General features: G+C 42.2%; 1 protein-coding gene across 3 annotated transcripts in view; it reads left to right on the top strand.

Moving 5' to 3' along the window:
- The window catches only part of LOC139371292 (breast cancer anti-estrogen resistance protein 1-like), a 124,446-nt gene that overhangs the window by 57,609 nt on the left and 48,473 nt on the right, over nt 1–18,364 (top strand). The window contains exon 1 of one of the 3 annotated variants that reach the window (XM_071111603.1): nt 14,883–15,161. The exons of the other annotated variants lie outside the window; for them this stretch is intronic. Coding sequence (XP_070967704.1) covers nt 15,150–15,161 — 12 coding nt within the window. The 5' untranslated portion in view covers nt 14,883–15,149. Of the gene's footprint in view, nt 1–14,882; nt 15,162–18,364 lie in introns of those variants that run through there. 3 annotated transcript variants of the gene reach the window in all.

The following is an 18,364-nucleotide window of genomic DNA, read 5'->3' as shown; positions in this document are numbered from 1 at the left end:
AACAGTTGTATTTTCATCAACATTTATAATGAGTATTTCTGTAAATAGATGTGGCTCTCTGCACAATCACCAGATGTTTTAGAACTACTGAACGTAACACGCCAATATAAAATGAGATCGTTTGATATAAATATGCACTTTATCGAACAAACATACATGTATTGTGTAACATGAAGTCCTATGAGTGTCATCTGATGAAGATCATCAAAGGTTAGTAATTAATTTGACCTCTATTTGTGCTTTTTGTGACTCCTCTCTTTGGCTGTAAAAATGGCTGTGTTTTTCTGTGACTTGGTGGTGACCTAACATAATCGTTTGTGGTGCATTCGCTGTAAAGCATTTTTTAAATCAGACACTGTGGCTGGATTAATGAGAATGTTATCTTTAAAATGGTGTAAAATACTTGTATGCTTGAGGAATTTTAATTATGAGATTTTTGTTGTTTTGAATTTGGCGCCCTGCACTTTCACTGGCTGTTGGCGAGGTGGGACGCTACAGTCCCACATATCCCAGAGAGGTTTTAACAGCTCTGACCTGTATGTTATTTTCCTCCAATTAATAGTTTTTTGTCTCTTTTTTATTTTTATGGTTCCACTAGACGAGAGCTCTTTTAAATGATGAAGAAAGCTGATTAGAATACAGTGCATAGCTACAGAACTCATTATAGCTCTGTGAACCCTGACCCACACTGTTCACTTATTCCTCATTAGCTGTCATCTGTTGTCATTGTTTCACAGGGCTAGGAACATCCGTGTGGCACTTGAACACGGTTAGGTAGTGTACCTGTGTTGAAATTAACACATATTTTTTTATTCAAACTTTACCGTTTGAACACATGTATTTATAGCTCATATTTCACTCAAGAAGCTTGCCTGGTCCATGATCCCCATCCACAAGGGAGGCTTTGGCTGTATGGCGGTAATATTACAGTAGCCTAGTTGACAGTTACAAATGGCTGAGCTGACTAATCAAATTAAATTAGACCGTAGTCACACTTCAGTGAGAATTGTAATGATATTACGTTAGATGGCAGTTACTGATGGCCTGTCATGGCTGGCGCCGGTGCTTTCACCTCAACACCTCTCTAGGGCTACCTGTTATTTCATCTATACAGGGCTACGGCTGGGCTCCGGTTCACACCCAACACCTCAGATACAAGACCACAGAACAGAGTCAGTAATGCAAACACACATCAGGCAGATGGAGAGAGGGAAAGGCATCTTCAGAGATATAACTCTGCCTATGACTAAAGGGATTATTGCAGTTATTTGAAGGAACATAGCGGAAATCCTTCACATATCTCCAATTCTCCAGACAACTGCTCCAGAGAATGGTTTGGCTGTGTTGTTCAAGCTATAGATTATAGTGATAAACATCAATATTACAGGTATATTACAAGTAATTGTGTCATGCCTATTTTGACATGCTTAGTGATGGTGACCACCTAGCTGCATTGTTTTGTAGTGACTCAGTCCTGCCACTGTGCCCATAGGAAAAGGTCCCCTTCCTGGAAATGATGGTTGGAAAGTCCGAAGTTATGGTAGAGTTAGGGTTGCAAAATAAAACGTTTAATAAATTCCCCGGATTTCCCGAAGACCCGGTTGGAGGTTTCCTTGAATCAGTAGGGAATAAGTAGGAAATCCTTAGTCCTCAAACCAGGATTTCTGGAAAACCAGGGAATTTATTGAAAATTCACAGAATTTTGTAACCCTAGGTGGATTGTAGAGTTGGAGCCACATTCCTACATTCCAACCTGACTGAAGGGACACTGTGTTTGTTTTTCTTTGTCTGTGTGTCTTGTGTCTATGTAAGTAATTCTGTCTGTGTGTGTCTTTTGTGTGTGTATCTGTTGTGAGTGAGAGTGTATTTGTGTGTGTGTTTGTGTAAACCGTACACTACCGTTCAAAGGTTTGGGTTCAAAAGCACATTTTTTGTCCATTAAAATAACATCAAATTGATCAGAAATACAGTGTAGGCATAGTTAATGTTGTAAATAACTATTGTAGCTGGAAAAGGCAGATTTTTAATGGAATATCTACATACGCGTACAGAGGCCCATTATCAGCAACCACCAACCTGTGTTCCAATGGCACGTTGTGTTAGCTAATCCAAGTTTATCATTTTAAAAGGCTAATTGATCATTAGAAAACTCTTTTGCAATTATGTTAGCACAACTGAAAACTGTAGTTCTGATTAAAGAAGCAATAAAACTGGCCTTCTTTAGACTAGTTGAGTATCTGGAGAATCAGCATTTGTGGGTTCGATTACAGGCTCAAAATGGCCAGAAACTAAGAACCTTCTTCTGAAACTCGTCAGTCTATTATTGTTCTGAGAAATGAAGGCTATTCCAAGCGAAAAATTGCCAAGAAACTGAAGATCTGGTACAACACTGTGTACTACTCCCTTCATAGAACAACGCAAACCAGAATAGAATCAGGAGTGGGAGGCCCCGGTGCACAACTGAGCAAGAGGACATGTACATTAGAGTGTCTAGTTTGAGAAACAGACGCCTCACAAGTCTTCAACTGGCAGCTTCATTAAATAGTACCTGCAGAACACTCATCTCAATATCAACAGGGAAGAGGAGACTCCGGAATGCTGGCCTTCTAGGCAGTGTTCCTCTGTCCAGTGTCTGTGTTCCTTTTACAATCTTAATATTTTATTTTTATTGGCCAGTCTGAGAAATGGCTTTTTCTTTGCAACTCTGCCTAGAAGGCCAGTATCCCGGAGTCGCCTCTTCACTGTTGACTTTGAGACGGGTGTTTTGCGGGTACTATGTAATGAAGCTGCCAGTTGAGGAATTGTGAGGCATTTGTTTCTCAAACTAGACACTCTAATGTACTAATGTAGATATTTTTGTTAACTGCATGTGTGACATAACTCCACCAGTCCTATTTATGATATAATTTACAAAGATTATACTTTTTTTAATCAATTAGTATATTTGAGTTTAACCATAATATTTCTTGTAGTATTTGTTCTGTCTCTTCTGGTGGATTTAACTGAACTCAGTATTTGTGTTTGGCTCCGGAGCCCGGAGCCAGGCAGCAGATTTCACAAGATTTTAGCTGATTACTCTTCAGTGGAAGTGCTGCCGAACTAATGGCAGCACAACGACACCCAACTATAATAGAGATTAAAATGAAAAAGCAGATCAGGAGAATGTAATTAACTTGGCAGTGGAAAAGCGTATTTTGAGAGAGTCTGAGGTCCTATTGGACCTCCTCTCCTCTGCATACAGAACGCCTAAGCATCTCAGTGAGGAAGACGTTTTTCCCTAAACAATGACTCCCTCCAGGGATCATCTTCTCTCGTTTAGCCTGGAAATACAATCAGCCTCCCATTCTCCACACACAGAGATAATGCCATTTGCTTCCTGACGCATTAATGCTAATCTTTTTATTGCAGCGAAACAGAGAGAGGGAAATTACCCCTGTGCTTCAGAGCGCTTATACTGAGGAACAGGCAGCTTTGTGGAGCGAGCTTTGATGAAAGAAATACTCACTTTGTGGTTTTTAATCATCTCAGAGTATTAACAAGCTTTCCTGATAAGAAAACAAATGAAATATAAAATCAGAGAATAAACAAATGCAATTATCTATGGAAATGAATGTTGAAGCTGTTCAGATCAATCCTATTACTCGGGGGAAGGGGATTTGTAAACACTTACAGTGAATATTGTTAATTTATCATGGTAGCCTATAGCTTGTTTTTTCCTGTGCATCCCAGATAGCAGAGTCTCCTCCCTCAAACTGCGAAGATCCAAAATGTCAGATCACACTTTCAGAATCTTTGACGCTGTATCCTGTAAGAGGACAGACTTTGTCCTGTGTGTGTGTGTGCGTGTGCGTGTGTGTGTCACTGTCCATCCAACGTGTGCGAGCAAGCTTGGTTGTGTTTCGTTGTGGATGAGTGTATTACTGTGTTTTTGGAGGATTTCCCCACTCTTCCATCTTAAGCCTTTGAAAAGCCTTATGTTACAGACTGACACAGTCACAACAAAATAATCAGTATTTTACTTTTTGCGCTTCGAAGCTGCAGGAATATTCCTGTTGACCGGGGGGGGGGGGGGGATGTCAAACACAAGGATGTGCATTGTTTCACTCTCAGCCACTATGAATGATGTCACAGTTTTGCAGCACGGTCCCATTCCCCACAGGACACTCTTTGTTATTATGCATAGTTTGGATACGAGTGTGTCCATGATACAACTGTTTGGAATCAAAAGAAATGCCTTTCAATTATAACGGCTTACTAGTCAGAGGCTTACAGTAGTAGGGTTAATCAGTACAAATGACAGCTTGAGGTTTAGTCAAACCCTAATAATGATTAAATATCCATTTCAATTATGGAATACTAAAATCCACATTGTCATAGGCTTATACTAAAATTCATAAAATCTCACTGTAGAATGGGCTCATTTAATGCTAAACATCACACACATTACTGAATAAGTCATTTTTAAGGGGTTAATTAAGTAATTAGTGATCCACGTGATTCACCATTGTGAGCTGGTTTTGGGGAGATGGTGGAGGGAGAGCTGGAGAGACTGTGGTCCTGCCCAGCAACAGTCCCAGTAGGACCTCTGTACTCCCTGTGAATTCACAGAGAGACAGAAACATAACCTCAATTCACTAGGAAACAGAATTTCCATATTTCCTTATTCACATTTGGTGAACTACATCTCTTGTCCTCCTTAATGATAAGTCTGTTCTGTCTGAGCATGGCGAAGGGGAACCAGTGTTTTCAGGCATTTGTACAATGTGTGAGTGACAAAGGCTGCGTGCTGGCTGGAGCAGGGGGCCATAGGGGCCAGGGACCAGGGCTGTGGCGGGTGAGGCTGGGCCAGGAGAGGCACTCAGTGTGTAGGTGTGAGGAATGCATGGGCAGTTGGACAGCTATGGTCTGGACAACACCAGCACAATGGACCCAGTGTTCTGCTGCACAGCAATGACAGAACCAACAGATCCTAGATGCAAGCCATGCAGACCCACAAGGTCTAGCTGAGAGATGTGTCTGAATTATGTGCTGCGGGTGCAACTGTATGTGCCTGCAGTTAATGACTTGTAGTCCACTGTTATATCTTCTTCTTCTGAGATATTTAGCCACCACCGCAATATTCTCTGGTCAGGTTTACAGGTCTATGTGTGTACCATTTATTGAATGTCTTTCTTTATGCCATGTGGTATTTTGACAGGTAGTTAAGCCTGTTACTCTGGGCTCAGGTCTTCTCTCCTGGGCCAGGGGTATTGATTAGTGGGCCCGGGTGGGGGGTGGCTCATTAGCTAAGTAGTGAGAGGGGAGGAGGGGAGGGAGTCTAATTGAAGTAATGTCTGACTCTGATGTGATGGTCTAATCTCTGTGTCTGAACTGGCTCTCTGTTTAATTGATAGCTGTGATCTCACCGAGGGTCTGACGAGAGAGACTGGGACTGTTGTACGGGTCCCATGAGACAACAGTCCCATGAGACCATGTAAAACTCTGAACTTCACACGTGTGTGTGTGAATTTGTGCTGCGTATGTGTGTATTGAGCACCAGAAGTGAGTCTACTTCAGTGAAACAGCTCAATCACCATGGTGATTGATACGACTCAGGACCTTTGGCTTCTTTCTTTCCTTCTTAATGCGTTTGAGCCAATCAGTTGTGTTGTGACAAGGTAGTGGTGGTATACAGAAGATAGCCCTATTTGGTAAAAGACCAAGTCCATATTATGGCAAGAACAGTTCAAATAAGGAAAGAGAAAGAAAGTCCATAATTACTTTAAGACATGAAGGTCAGTCAATACGGAACATTTCAAGAACTTTGAAAATTTCTTCAAGGGAAGTCGCAAAAACCATCAAGTGCTATGATGGGCCAAGAAACACGAGCAATGGACATTAGACCGGTGGAAATCTGTCCTTTGGTCTGATGAGTCCAAATTTGAGATGTTTGGTTCCAACCGCCATGTCTTGCAGAGTAGGATGATCTCCACATGTGTGGTTCCCACCGGGAAGCATGGAGGAGGAGGTGTGATGGTGTGGGGGTGCTTTGCTGGTGACACTGTTTGTGATTTATTTCGAATTCAAGGCACATTTAACCAGCATGACAGTATTCTGTAGTAATACGCAATACATCTGGTTTGCGCTTAGTGGGACTATGTGTTTTTCAACAGGACAATGACCCAACACCTCCAGGCTGGTAAGGGCTATTTGACCAATAAGGAGAGTGGTGGGGTGCTGCATCAGATGACCTGGCTTCCACAATCACCCGGCCTCAACCCAATTGAAATGGTTTGGGATGAGTTGGACTACAGAGTGAAGGAAAAGCAGCCAAGTGCTCAGCATTTTATTTTTTTGTAACCTTTATTTAATTAACTAGGCAGGTCAGAACAAATTCTTATTTTCAATGTCAGCCTAGAAACAGTGGGTTAACTGCCTTTTTCAGGGGCAGAACAACATATTTTTTCCTTGTCAGCTCTGGGATTCGATCTTGCGACCTTTCAGTTACAAGTCCAACGCTCTAACCACTAGGCTACCTGCCACCCCACGTGGGAACTCTTTCAAGACTGTTGGAAACACATTCCAGGTGAAGCTGGTTGAGAGAATGCCATGAGTGTGCAAAGCTGTCATCAAGGCAAAAGGTGGCCACTTTGAAGAATCTCAAATATGAAATATATTTTGATTTGTTTAACACTTTTTTGCTTACTACATGATTCCATGTGTATTTCATAGTTTTGAGGTCTTCACTATTATTAGAAAATAGTAAAAATAAAGAAAACCCCTTTAATGAGTCGGTGTGTCCAAACTTTTGACTGGTGCTGTATATTCAGCATGACATTCATATGATAATTATAATATGATTACAACCCAAAAGTAATGTGAAATGCACTCATTGCTATGACAGCAATATATTTAGACTACTTTGCATTTGTCTGGGTTTGCTAGCAGTAGCCACTAGCCAGCCAGCAGACCTGGGTGGCGCATTACACCCTGGGAGTTGAAATGCACTCTTGGAATCGTAGTATCACAGTTTCTAAACCCAGAGGTGCATCATGGACAAACTGAAATGGTCCAGCCACACAGACAGTGTGGTGAAGTAGGCACAGCAGCTCCTCTTCAACCTCAGGAAGCTGAAGAAATTTGGCTTCAAAACACCAAACACTCACTAACTTTTACAGATGCACAATCGAGAGCATCCTGTCGGGCTGTATCACCGCCTGGTACGGCAACTGCACAGCCCACAACCGTAAGCCTCTCCAGAGGGTAGTGAGGTCTGCACAACGCATCACCGGGCGCAAACTACCTGCCCTCCAGAACACCTACACCACCCAATGTCACAGGAAGGCCATAAAGATTATCAAGGACAACAACCACCTGAGCCACTGCCTGTTCACCCCGCTATCATCCAGAAGGCGAGGTCAGTACAGGTGCATCAAAGCTGGGAACAAGAGACTGAAAAACAGCTTCTATCTCAAGGCCATCAGACTGTTAAACAGCCACCACTAACATTGAGTGGCTGCTGCCAACATACTGACTCAAATCTCTAGCCACTTTAATAATTAAAAATTGGATGTAATAAATGTATCACTAGTCACTTTAAACAATGCCACTTTATATAATGTTTACATACCCTACATTACTCATCTCATATGTATATACTGTACTCTATACCATCTCCTGCATCTTGCCTATGCCGTTTGGCCATCGCTCATTCATATATTTTTATGTACATATTCTTATTCATTCCTTTACACCTATGTGTATAAGGTAGTTGTTGTGAAATTGTTAGATTACTTGTTAGATATTCCTCCATGGTCGGAACTAGAAGCACAAGCATTTCTCTACACTAGCATTAACATCTGCTAACCATGTGTATGTGACAAATACAATTTGATTTGATTTGATATGAGGCGCAATATCGTGAGACCTTCGGGAACACTGCGAAACAGACCAAACAGACCAGAACGGGGTTTGGGATTTGAGAAGTCAATGAGAAAAGTGAAAAATTATTCTTTAGTGGTTCATTTTCTCTAAATCTAAAGGCACAACCTCGATTCCAGCCACTCTCTTAAGTAGTTGAACATGTTTTAACTCCAACCTCGTGGAAGTGACATGTTTTCATTTTCTTAAAAAACAACTTTATATTGAAGAAGTGCCTTTGATTTGACGGCCAGCACATGCGCGGTTCGGCGCGAGACAACCGTTAGACCCGATGACGTGTTTCTACGCATGTGCTTAGCTAGCCAACGTCGCCATGACGTCACCTACGAGTGTGAGAGTGGATTATTATTGGAGAAGCAGTTTCTGCCTATCTTCATACTGTAGTCTTTGGTAGTATTCTGTGTAAAATCCATTGTATTTCTATGGTGTCAGTGCTACTGTCTATTATCTATCCTGTTGCTTAGTCACTTTACCCCTACCTATATGTGCATATCTACCTCAATATCCTCTTACTATTGCACATCGAGTCGGTACTGGTACCCCATGTACAGTGGGGCAAAAAAGTATTTAGTCAGCCACCAATGATGCAAGCCCTCCTACTTAAAAAGATGAGAGTGGCCTGTAATTTTCATCATAGGTACACTTCAACTATGACAGACAAAATTAGAAAAAAAAATCCAGAAAATCACATTGTAGGATTTTTAATGAATTTATTTGCAAATTATGGTGGAAAATAAGTATTTGGTCAATAACAAAAGTTTATCTCAATACTTTGTTATATACCCTTTGTTGGCAATGACAGAGGTCAAACGTTTTCTGTAAGTCTTCACAAGGTTTTCACACACTGTTGCTGGTATTTTGGCCCATTCCTCCATGCAGATCTCCTCTAGAGCATTGAAGTTTTGGGGCTGTTGCTGGGCAACACGGACTTTCAACTCCCTCCAAAGATTTTCTATGGGGTTGAGATCTGGACCTTGAAATGCTTCTTACGAAGCCACTCCTTCGTTGCCCGGGCGGTGTGTTTGGGATCATTGTCATGCTGAAAGACCCAGCCACGTTTCATCTTCAATGCCCTTGCTGATGGAAGGAGGTTTTCACTCAAAATCTCACGATACATGGCCCCATTCATTCTTTCCTTTACACGGATCAGTCGTCCTGGTCCCTTTGCAGAAAAACAGCCCCATAGCATGATGTTTCCACCTCCATGCTTCACAGTAGGTATGGTGTTCTTTGGATGCAACTCAGCATCAGTCCTCCAAACACGACGAGTTGAGTTTTTACCAAAAACTTCTATTTTGGTTTCATCTGACCATATGACATTCTCCCAATCTTCTTCTGGATCATCCAAATGCTCTCTAGCAAACTTCAGACGGGCCTGGACATGTACTGGCTTAAGCAGGGGGACACGTCTGGCACTGCAGGATTTGAGTCCCTGGCAGCGTAGTGTGTTACTGATGGTAGGCTTTGTTACTTTGGTCCCAGCTCTCTGCAGGTCATTCACTAGGTCCCCCCATGTGGTTCTTGTGATCATTTTGACCCCACGGGGTGAGATCTTGTGTGGAGCCCCAGATTGAGGGAGATTATCAGTGATCTTGTATGTCTTACATTTCCTAATAATTGCTCCCACAGTTGATTTCTTCAAACCAAGCTGCTTACCTATTGCAGATTCAGTCTTCCCAGCCTGGTGCAGGTCTACAATTTTGTTTCTGGTGTCCTTTGACAGCTCTTTGGTCTTGGCCATAGTGGAGTGTGACTGTTTGAGGTTGTGGACAGGTGTCTTTTATACTGATAACAAGTTCAAACAGGTGCCATTAATACAGGTTACGAGTGGGGGACAGAGGAGCCTCTTAAAGAAGGAATAACAGGTCTGTGAGAGCCAGAAATCTTGCTTGTTTGTAGGTGACCAAATACTTATTTTCCACCATAATTTGCTAATAAATTCATTAAAAATCCTACAATGTGATTTTCTGGATTTTTTTTTCTCATTTTGTCTGTCATAGTTGAAGTGTACCTATGATGAAAATTACAGGCCTCTCTCATCTTTTTAAGTGGGAGAACTTGCACAATTGGTGGCTGACTAAATACTTTTTGCCCCACTGTATATAGCTCATTGTGTATTTATTTCTGTTATTATTTTTTATTTTCTATTATAAAAAAATACAATAAAAAGTATTTTGCATTGTTGGGAAGGGCCCATAAGTAAACATTTCACTGTTAGTCCACACATGTTGTTTATGAAGTATGTGACAATAACAATTTGATTTCATTTTATGGTGTGTAGACTATTGCAATATAGAAGCTTCAGAAATTTGCTTGTCGTTTTGGAACTAAACTATTCATTTAATACATTCAGTTATTTTCCTGTAATGAATAATGAATCATAGTGTCACGACTTCCGCCAAAGTCGGGCCCTTCTCCTTGTTCGGGTGGTGTTCGGTGGTCAACGTCACCGGCTTTCTAGTCACCATCGATCCATGTTTCAGTTTAGTTTTGTCTGTATTACACACACCTGGTTTCAATTCCCATATCATGTTCCTTATTTAACCCTCTGGCATACATTTCTGTTCTATCCGTGATTGTTGGTGTCTTTAGTGGTTGTTGATTGTGCTAGTGTGTATGTATGTTCCTATTTGGAATTTTACTTGACTTTTTTTTGAGTAAACTCAGTTGTGTTGCTCAAAACCTGTGTCCTGTGCCTGACTCCGCTACATCTCTGCACCCAATCGCTGACACATAGGTCAAATGCAGTGGTTCTCAAACATCTCCTCTGGGACCCCCAGACATTTCACAGTTCTGTTGTAGCCCTGAACTAAGTCACCTGATTAATCTAGTAAAGGGCTCGATGATTAGTTGACTATTTGAATCAGGTGTGCTGGCTGTGGAATAGTTCAAATACATCCAACAACTGGGGGTTCCCGAGGAGAGGTTTGAGAACCCCTGGTCTAATGAATGTCATTTGAACCAATATTATGGCCATACTGTACATGAGCAAATTAAACCTGATATGTATCAATTTACATTTGAAAACAGTTTAGATGTTATTGTCAAATTAGTCTCAGATATGGTTTTTCATAAGGAACATTTAAGATGTTCTTCTGTTATTTAATATGTTGTTTAATTTTTTTTAAATGAATATAGAATACAATATATTCTATTTGTTATTTAAGTTCTACCAGTTCTTCATATTGTTCAATGTTTAAATAAATACAACCCAGTGGTTATTCTGTGACTAGCTGATATGCTTTCTTTTTTGCTGTGGTATCCTTTCGGTATCAAGTATCGTCTTGGTTTTGAATATAATTTTGGTATTGAATATCGTGATCCTTAACCTGGTATCCGTTTCAAAGTCAAAATTCTGGTTTCGTGACGACATTAGTTCTGAGGCTTGACAGTAGTGCCTGCTACCTCAGTGGTTCGGCCCATGGGACAGTGTGAGCCCTGCTAGACTGTCACCTCTATTCTGTCTCCCACAGCCTGCTGACATTTCTAGTGCTTTGTGTGGTGTTTTTTCTCTCCATAGTCTATGATTGTAGTAGGTGCTGTTGCCCTCCATGCATTACACCTCTTTGACTGTAGTCTATGTAGGCTATGTAGTGGTCTACCCTTAGCCCTCATTCTGTAAGGAACATGTGTCCCCGCCCTTTTCACACACACAGCCCCCACCTCCATGATAACACTCTCTATCTTTTTCTCAATTCAATTCAAAGGGCTTTGTTGTCATGGGAAACATATGTTTACATTGCCAAAGCAAAAGTTCCAAAGGAATAGAGACATTTCAAATGTCATATTGTGTCTATATACAGTGTTGTAACGATGTGCAAATAGTTAAAGTACAAAAGGGAAAATAAATAAACATATATATAGGTTGTATTTACAATGGTATTTGTTCTTCACTGGTTGCCCTTTTCTTGTGGCAACAGGTCACACATCTTGCTGCTGTGATGGCACACTGTGGTATTTCACCCAATAGATATGGGAGTTTATCAGAATTGGATTTGTTTTTGAATTCTTTGTGTGTCCGTGTAATCTGAAGAAAATATGTGTCTCTAATATGGTCATACATTTGGCAAGAGGTTAGGAAGTCTCTCTCTTTCTCACTCTCACCTTCACATACCTCATTCATATAACTATACCATATCCTGCTCACCTTTCTGTCTCATAACAAAGTCTAGCCACTATTGATTTAATCAGTATACTGTAGTATGCCACATGGAGGTTAGTCATGTTTGGGTGTTAGACATATCTGCATGGAGACTGAATGGTTCCATTGGAAGCCATTGGTGTTGAGTTAGTTCTGGAATATTGATTGAGAAGTTGGCCTGTATTTGACCTCCTGACCTGCTTAATCTGGTTTAGATGGATGACTAGGAGTTGGATGTCATCCCAGTTGGATGTCATACCATTGTTTGTTTTCCCTGAGCCGTGAACTCTACCTTAGATACGGACTTAAAGCTTTCTTCAACAACCTTCAGATTTTTCGGAGTACTTTAATGGCATTTTAACAGTCTTGTGAGATTTCCCTTGTGGAACTACTTATGTTATATACACTTATTATAAGGGCACAGGGCAAGACCCAAATGCAGACACAGGAGGCAGATGGTTGAGCTCCGATATTTATTACACCAAAAGGGGTAGGCAAAAGGCAGGTCGGGGACAGGCGAGAGTTCATAAACCAGGTCAGAGTCCAAACAGTACCAGGGGATAGGCAGACTCGAGGTCAGGACAGGCAGGGGTTCAGTGAACAGGTCCAAGTCCAAACAGTACCAGGGGATAGACAGACTCGAGGTCAGGACAGGCAGAGTGGTCAGGCAGGCGGATACGGGATCAGGACAGGCAAGGGTCAAAACCAGGAGGGCTAGGAAAAAACAGACTGGGAAAAATAGGAGCTAGGAGAAACGCTGGTTGACCTGGCAAAACAAGACAAACTGGCACAGAGAGAGAAGGAACACAGATAAATACACCGGGGACTAATGGGGAAAACAGGAGACACATGGAGGTGGGTGGAGACAATCACCAAAACAGGTGAAACAGATCAGGGCGTAACACTTATACAGTTATTGTGTTATACTCTGATTTACCAAGTTCATTTCTCAAAGGACACCCCTTGTATGATATAAAAAAAAATGATTTACTAATTTATTTTGTGGTGTGGTTGTTGGGGGGGGGCTGCATGACCAACACTGAGATATTCTACCCAGTTGATATTATACTGAACACAAATATAAATGCAACATGCAACAATTACAAAGATTTTACTGAGTTACAGATCATAGAAGGAAATCATTAATTCATTAGACCTTAATCTATGGATTTCACTTGACTGGGAATACAGATATGCATCTGTTCACAGATACCTTAAAGAAAGTAGGGGCATGGATCAGAAAACCAGTCAGTATCTGGTGTGACCACCATTTGCCTCATACAGCGTGACAGATATTTCGCATAGAGTTGATCATGCTGTTGATTGTGGCCTGTGGAACATTTTCAGCTTCCAGGAATTGTGTAGAGATCCTTGCGACATGGGACCGTGCATTACCATGCTGAAACATGAGGTGATGGAGGTGGATAAATGTCACAACAGTGGGCCTCAGGATCTCGTCACGGTATCTCTCTGAATTCAAATTGCCATCTATAAAATGCAACTGTGTGTCACGCCCTGGCCTTAGTATTCTATGTTTTCTTTATTATGTTGGTTAGGCCAGGGTGTGACATGGGTGATCGTTGTCTCTGATTGGGAACCATATTTAGGCAGCCATATTCTTTAGGTATCTTGTGGGTGATTGTTCCTGTCTCTGTGTTTTGCACCAGTTAGGACTGTTTCGGTTTTTCCACGTTTTCTTATTTTGTATAGTGTTCACGTTTTCATCTTTCATTAAAGATGTTTATAAATAACCATGCTGCATTTTGGTCCTCCTCTCCTTCCCAGGAAGAAAACCGTTACACTGTGTTCATTGTCCATAGTTTATACCTGCCCATACCATAACCTCACAGCCACCATGGGGCACTCTGTTCACAAAGTTATTAGCAAACCGCTCAGCCACACGACACCATACATGTGGTCTGCGGTTGTGAGGCCGGTTGGCCGTACTGCCAAATTCTCTAAAACAACGTTGGAAGCGGCTTATGGTAGAAAAATGTACATTCAATTCTCTGGCAACAGCTCTGGTGGACATTCCTGCAGTCAGCATGCCAATTGCACGCTCCCTCAACAGTTGAGACATTTGTGGCATTGTGTTGTGTGACAAAACTGCACATTTTAGAGTGGCCTTCTATTGTCCCCAGCACAAGGTGCACCTGTGTAATAACCATGGTGTTTAATCAGCTTCGTGATGTACCACACCTGTCAGATGGATAGATTGTCTTGTCTTGGATTTGAATGTGTAGTACAACACACTGCCCGTAATAGTGTTTAGACATGCATTATTAGATTGACTAACATGTAACGGTATCACAACCGGCCGTGATTGGGAGTCCCATAGGGGGGCGCACAATTGGCCCAGCATCGTCTGGGTTTGGCCAGGGTAGATTTGTTAAGGTTAAATCAAATAAAATACGGAGTGTATAATGTGTGTATAATGTGTTCATGTATCTGAGCAACAATGGGAGACTGATGAGACGAAAGAGAAATAAGAATAGTTTTAGTGAGGAGGGAAATGCCAATTGAGTCTATAGCCAGCGGGTAGATAATACAAATAGAGATGAGATTGGTGAGGAGGAAAAGAGTGAGCCGAGGTGGCTGGGGGAGGTATGTGTATTCTGCTGGGGTAATTCATTTTTTTTTTAAACTCAGTGTCTGTGTCCCTCCAAGGTCTGAGCACAGGCACTAAACATTCCACACAGCCAGGGGGAGAGAGAGGGCAAGAATCATTAACATAAGAAGAGGTCCTTCGACCAATCACAGCCCGGGAGTGGGAACTGGGGGGTGTCGGATTACTGCGCATTCTTCCCTCCCTCCCCTGGCCAGAGACAGAGAGCAAGAGGGAGTCGGGAGAAGCAGCGAAGGACAGACACACAGAGAGAGAGAGATGTAAATGGGACAGTCTCATTCTTGCACTCTGAGATCACAGTGCCAGAGAATGTGTTAGGATCTTCCCAAGTCCTTCTCCCTTGGAAAGAGACAACAGGGAACTTTAACTGGTGGCTAGACAGGGGCTGTTTCCAGGACCAAATCGCTGCCCTGTTACTCCTGTCTGGAGTCTGTCGGACGGACTCACACAAGAGGGCTGAAAATGAACTATCTGGTGAGTGTGTAATGTTTGTGTTTGCTGTTCCCATTGCTGTGTGAACACTTTTGTCAGGACATACTAAATACTAAATGCCCCAACTGGGAAAGAGTAGAGATGTGGAAAAAAGAGAGGGAGGACAGCACACTGAGGGAAGAAAAGGACTTGAGTGGGGGGGAACTTGAGTTAACATGTTTTCTGTGTATCTTACCTTTTCTTAGTTATCAGCACAACTTACTTTGTTTGCTGTGCTATGCGTCTCAGAATGTGTATTGTGTTGTGTATTTTAGGTAGATAGAAATGTTAAGTTAACATTCTACACACGAAAGGAGAAGAATAGAACACAAGTAAACTCTCCTTGGACTTTTTCATACTAGTTCCTGAACAAAGTTTAGTGTTATTTTCTGCTGTCCTGTATGGTTTGTAAAGGCCCCGCTTCTCTGAAAGGGGGAGCGTTGGAGGACTTAAGACGCTTTTAGAAGAAAGGGCTTTGGAACAGCCAGACAGGAGGGAGAGACATGGAGCTCCGCTGCCCTGGGCTGCCTCTGCTGACTCAGGAGAAAGTTGAAAGATTAAGGTTTTATAGAGAGAGTAGAGGGGAGAGAAAGGAGTGCATTGGCCTGCTGCTGAAGTCTTTGGCAGTACCGTCCGTTCCTTGCTATTGTTTGAAAGTGTTGGCATTCTGTCAGCTTGTAGTGCTGTAATTACACAGGGGTTTGGTATTTGGTTGACAGGACCATACTGCATTTCCGTCTGAGAGGTTTATGCTCTTTAGCAGCACTAGGGCCGACCCCCTGGAGAGGCCTTGGATACTCCCCTTGTTTATCCCTTGGCCTGGGGTTTCACACACACATTAGAACACATGTAATTACAAAATCAACAAACACCACTGGCATTACCATATGTCTTTTAGACTTTTCCTAGTTGTCTTTAATTAACAATGACTGATTGGTGATGAGGTTATGTAGATGGAAGGTTTAGCTTTCATGTCTAAGAGATGTTTATTTCCCAGGTTGGCCTTGATAATCATGGATGCCATTTTGAGAGAAGCCTTGTAATGTGCTAGCTAGCTATCGGCTTGCTATTTCAGAAGGAGGGGTTAATGAAGCCAGGTGTGATGCTAGTTTATAAATCAGGGGTTCCCAAACTTTTTTGGCCAGCGACCACATTTTGATATAAAAAAACAATTTGTGACCCACCATGTAAAACAAGTTATGTAATCAACAGCCAATGTTAACTTTAAAACATTTTTATTAATATGACAACCTACAGTATGTATGTGTTCCTGAGAGTTATCTTTCAGTGTTGTCCTAATATTTTGTAGCTTAAACCATTCAAAAGATAGAGCCACATTTGTAGGAAGAAAACAGAAACCATTATTTTTATTACATCTGCATCTAGCTGCTACCAGAGGTTACTGACTTAACCCTGGTTCTATGAACCAAACACACATTTTCTCTCATGACCCCATTTTCAAATCAGGCGACCCCTAGTTTGGGAAACTCTGGTATAAATAGATTAAGTGGATTCCCACCATGCAGTAGTGACCGAGTGAGTAAGTGGGGGTGTCTGTGGGGGTCAAAGGAAGAGTGGCTCTCAGGCCTACAGAGAGCTCAACTGAGTAACTCAAAGGCCCTTGCCTCTCGCCCCTGTCTCCTAGGCCTGACTAATTTCTGACTGACTCACAGCCCCCTGCCTGCCTGGGTGCTGGGATGGAATTCCCCCTGTCATTCCCTGGGAGGTCTGACAGTGAAACCTCTCACCCAGTCAGTCCCTTCCCTCAGAGAGATTATAGGTGCCACACAGTCACAGAGCGTAGTAATACCCACTGGGACACCAAGCGCCAGGCTGTGACTCAGCCCAGGTGTAGCAGGAAGGTTGATACAAGGAGGGTCACTCCACACTGGTGAAACTGTCAGCTCTGACGTGTCTGCACAACCAACCATGAGTCAGAGGATTTCAGGTATAGGTTATAAACAGATTATTGGTACACACAGACATGTAAAATATATACCAAACATGAACATATGAAGATGTTAGTGACTCAAATACAGTGCGTTCGGAAAGTATCCAGACCACTTGACTTTTCCACATTGTGTTAATTTACAGCCTTATTCTAAAATGTATAAAATACTTTTTTTCCCTCATCAATCTACACAAAATACCCCATAATGACAAAGCGAAAACAGGTTTTTAGAAATGTTTGCAAATGTATTAAAATTAAAAAACAGAATTACCTTATTTACATAAGTATTCAGGCCCTTTGCTATGAGACTCAAAATTGAGCTCAGGTGCATCCTGTTTCCATTGCTCATCCTTGAGATGTTTCTACAACTTGATTGTAATCTACCTGTGGTCAATTGAATTGATTGGACACGATTTGGAAAGGCACACACCTGTCTATATAAGGTCCCACAGTTGACAGTGCATGTCAGAGCAAAAACCAAGCCATGAGGTCGAAGGCATTGTCCGTAGAGCTCAGAGATTGGATTGTGTCGAGGTACAGATTTGGGGATGGATACCAAAAAATGTCTGCAGCATTTAAGGTCTACAAGAACACAGTGGCCTCCATCATTCTGAAATGAAAGAAGTTTGGAACCACCAAGACTCTTCCTAGAGCTTTCCGTCTGGACGAACTAAGCAATCGCGGGTATTCGCGGGTCAGGGAGCTGACCAAGAACCCAATGGTCACTCTGACAGAGCTCCAGAGTTCCTTTGTGGAGATGGGAGAACCTTCCAGAAGGACAACCATCTCTGCAGCAATCAGGCCTTTATGGTAGAGTGGCCAGACGGTAGCCACTATACAGTAAAAAGCACATGACAGCTCTCTTGGAGTTTGGAAAAAGGCACCTAAAGGACTCTCAAACCATGAGAAATAAGATTCTCTGGTCTGATGAAACCAAGATTGAACTCTTTGGCCTGAATGCCAAGTGGCACGTCTGGAGGAAACCTGGCACCATCCCTACGGTAAAGCATGGTGGTGGCAGCATCATGCTGTGGTGGATGTTTTTCAGAGGGTGGGACTGGGAGACTAGTCAGGATCAAGGGAAAGATGAACAGAGCAAAGGACAGAGAGATCCTTGATAAAAAATACGGAGCGCTCAGGACCTCAGACTGGGGCGAAGGTTCACCTTCCAACAGAACAATGACCCTAAGCACACAGCCAAGACAACACAGGAGTGGCTTTGGGATAAGTCTCTGAATGTCCTTGAGTGGCCCAG

Source organism: Oncorhynchus clarkii, chromosome 2, assembly GCF_045791955.1.
Source record: "Oncorhynchus clarkii lewisi isolate Uvic-CL-2024 chromosome 2, UVic_Ocla_1.0, whole genome shotgun sequence".
Taxonomy (NCBI): Eukaryota; Metazoa; Chordata; class Actinopteri; order Salmoniformes; family Salmonidae; genus Oncorhynchus; species Oncorhynchus clarkii.
The sequence above is the reverse complement of the archived record's forward strand: the minus strand, read 5'-3'. Positions and strand labels throughout refer to the sequence as shown.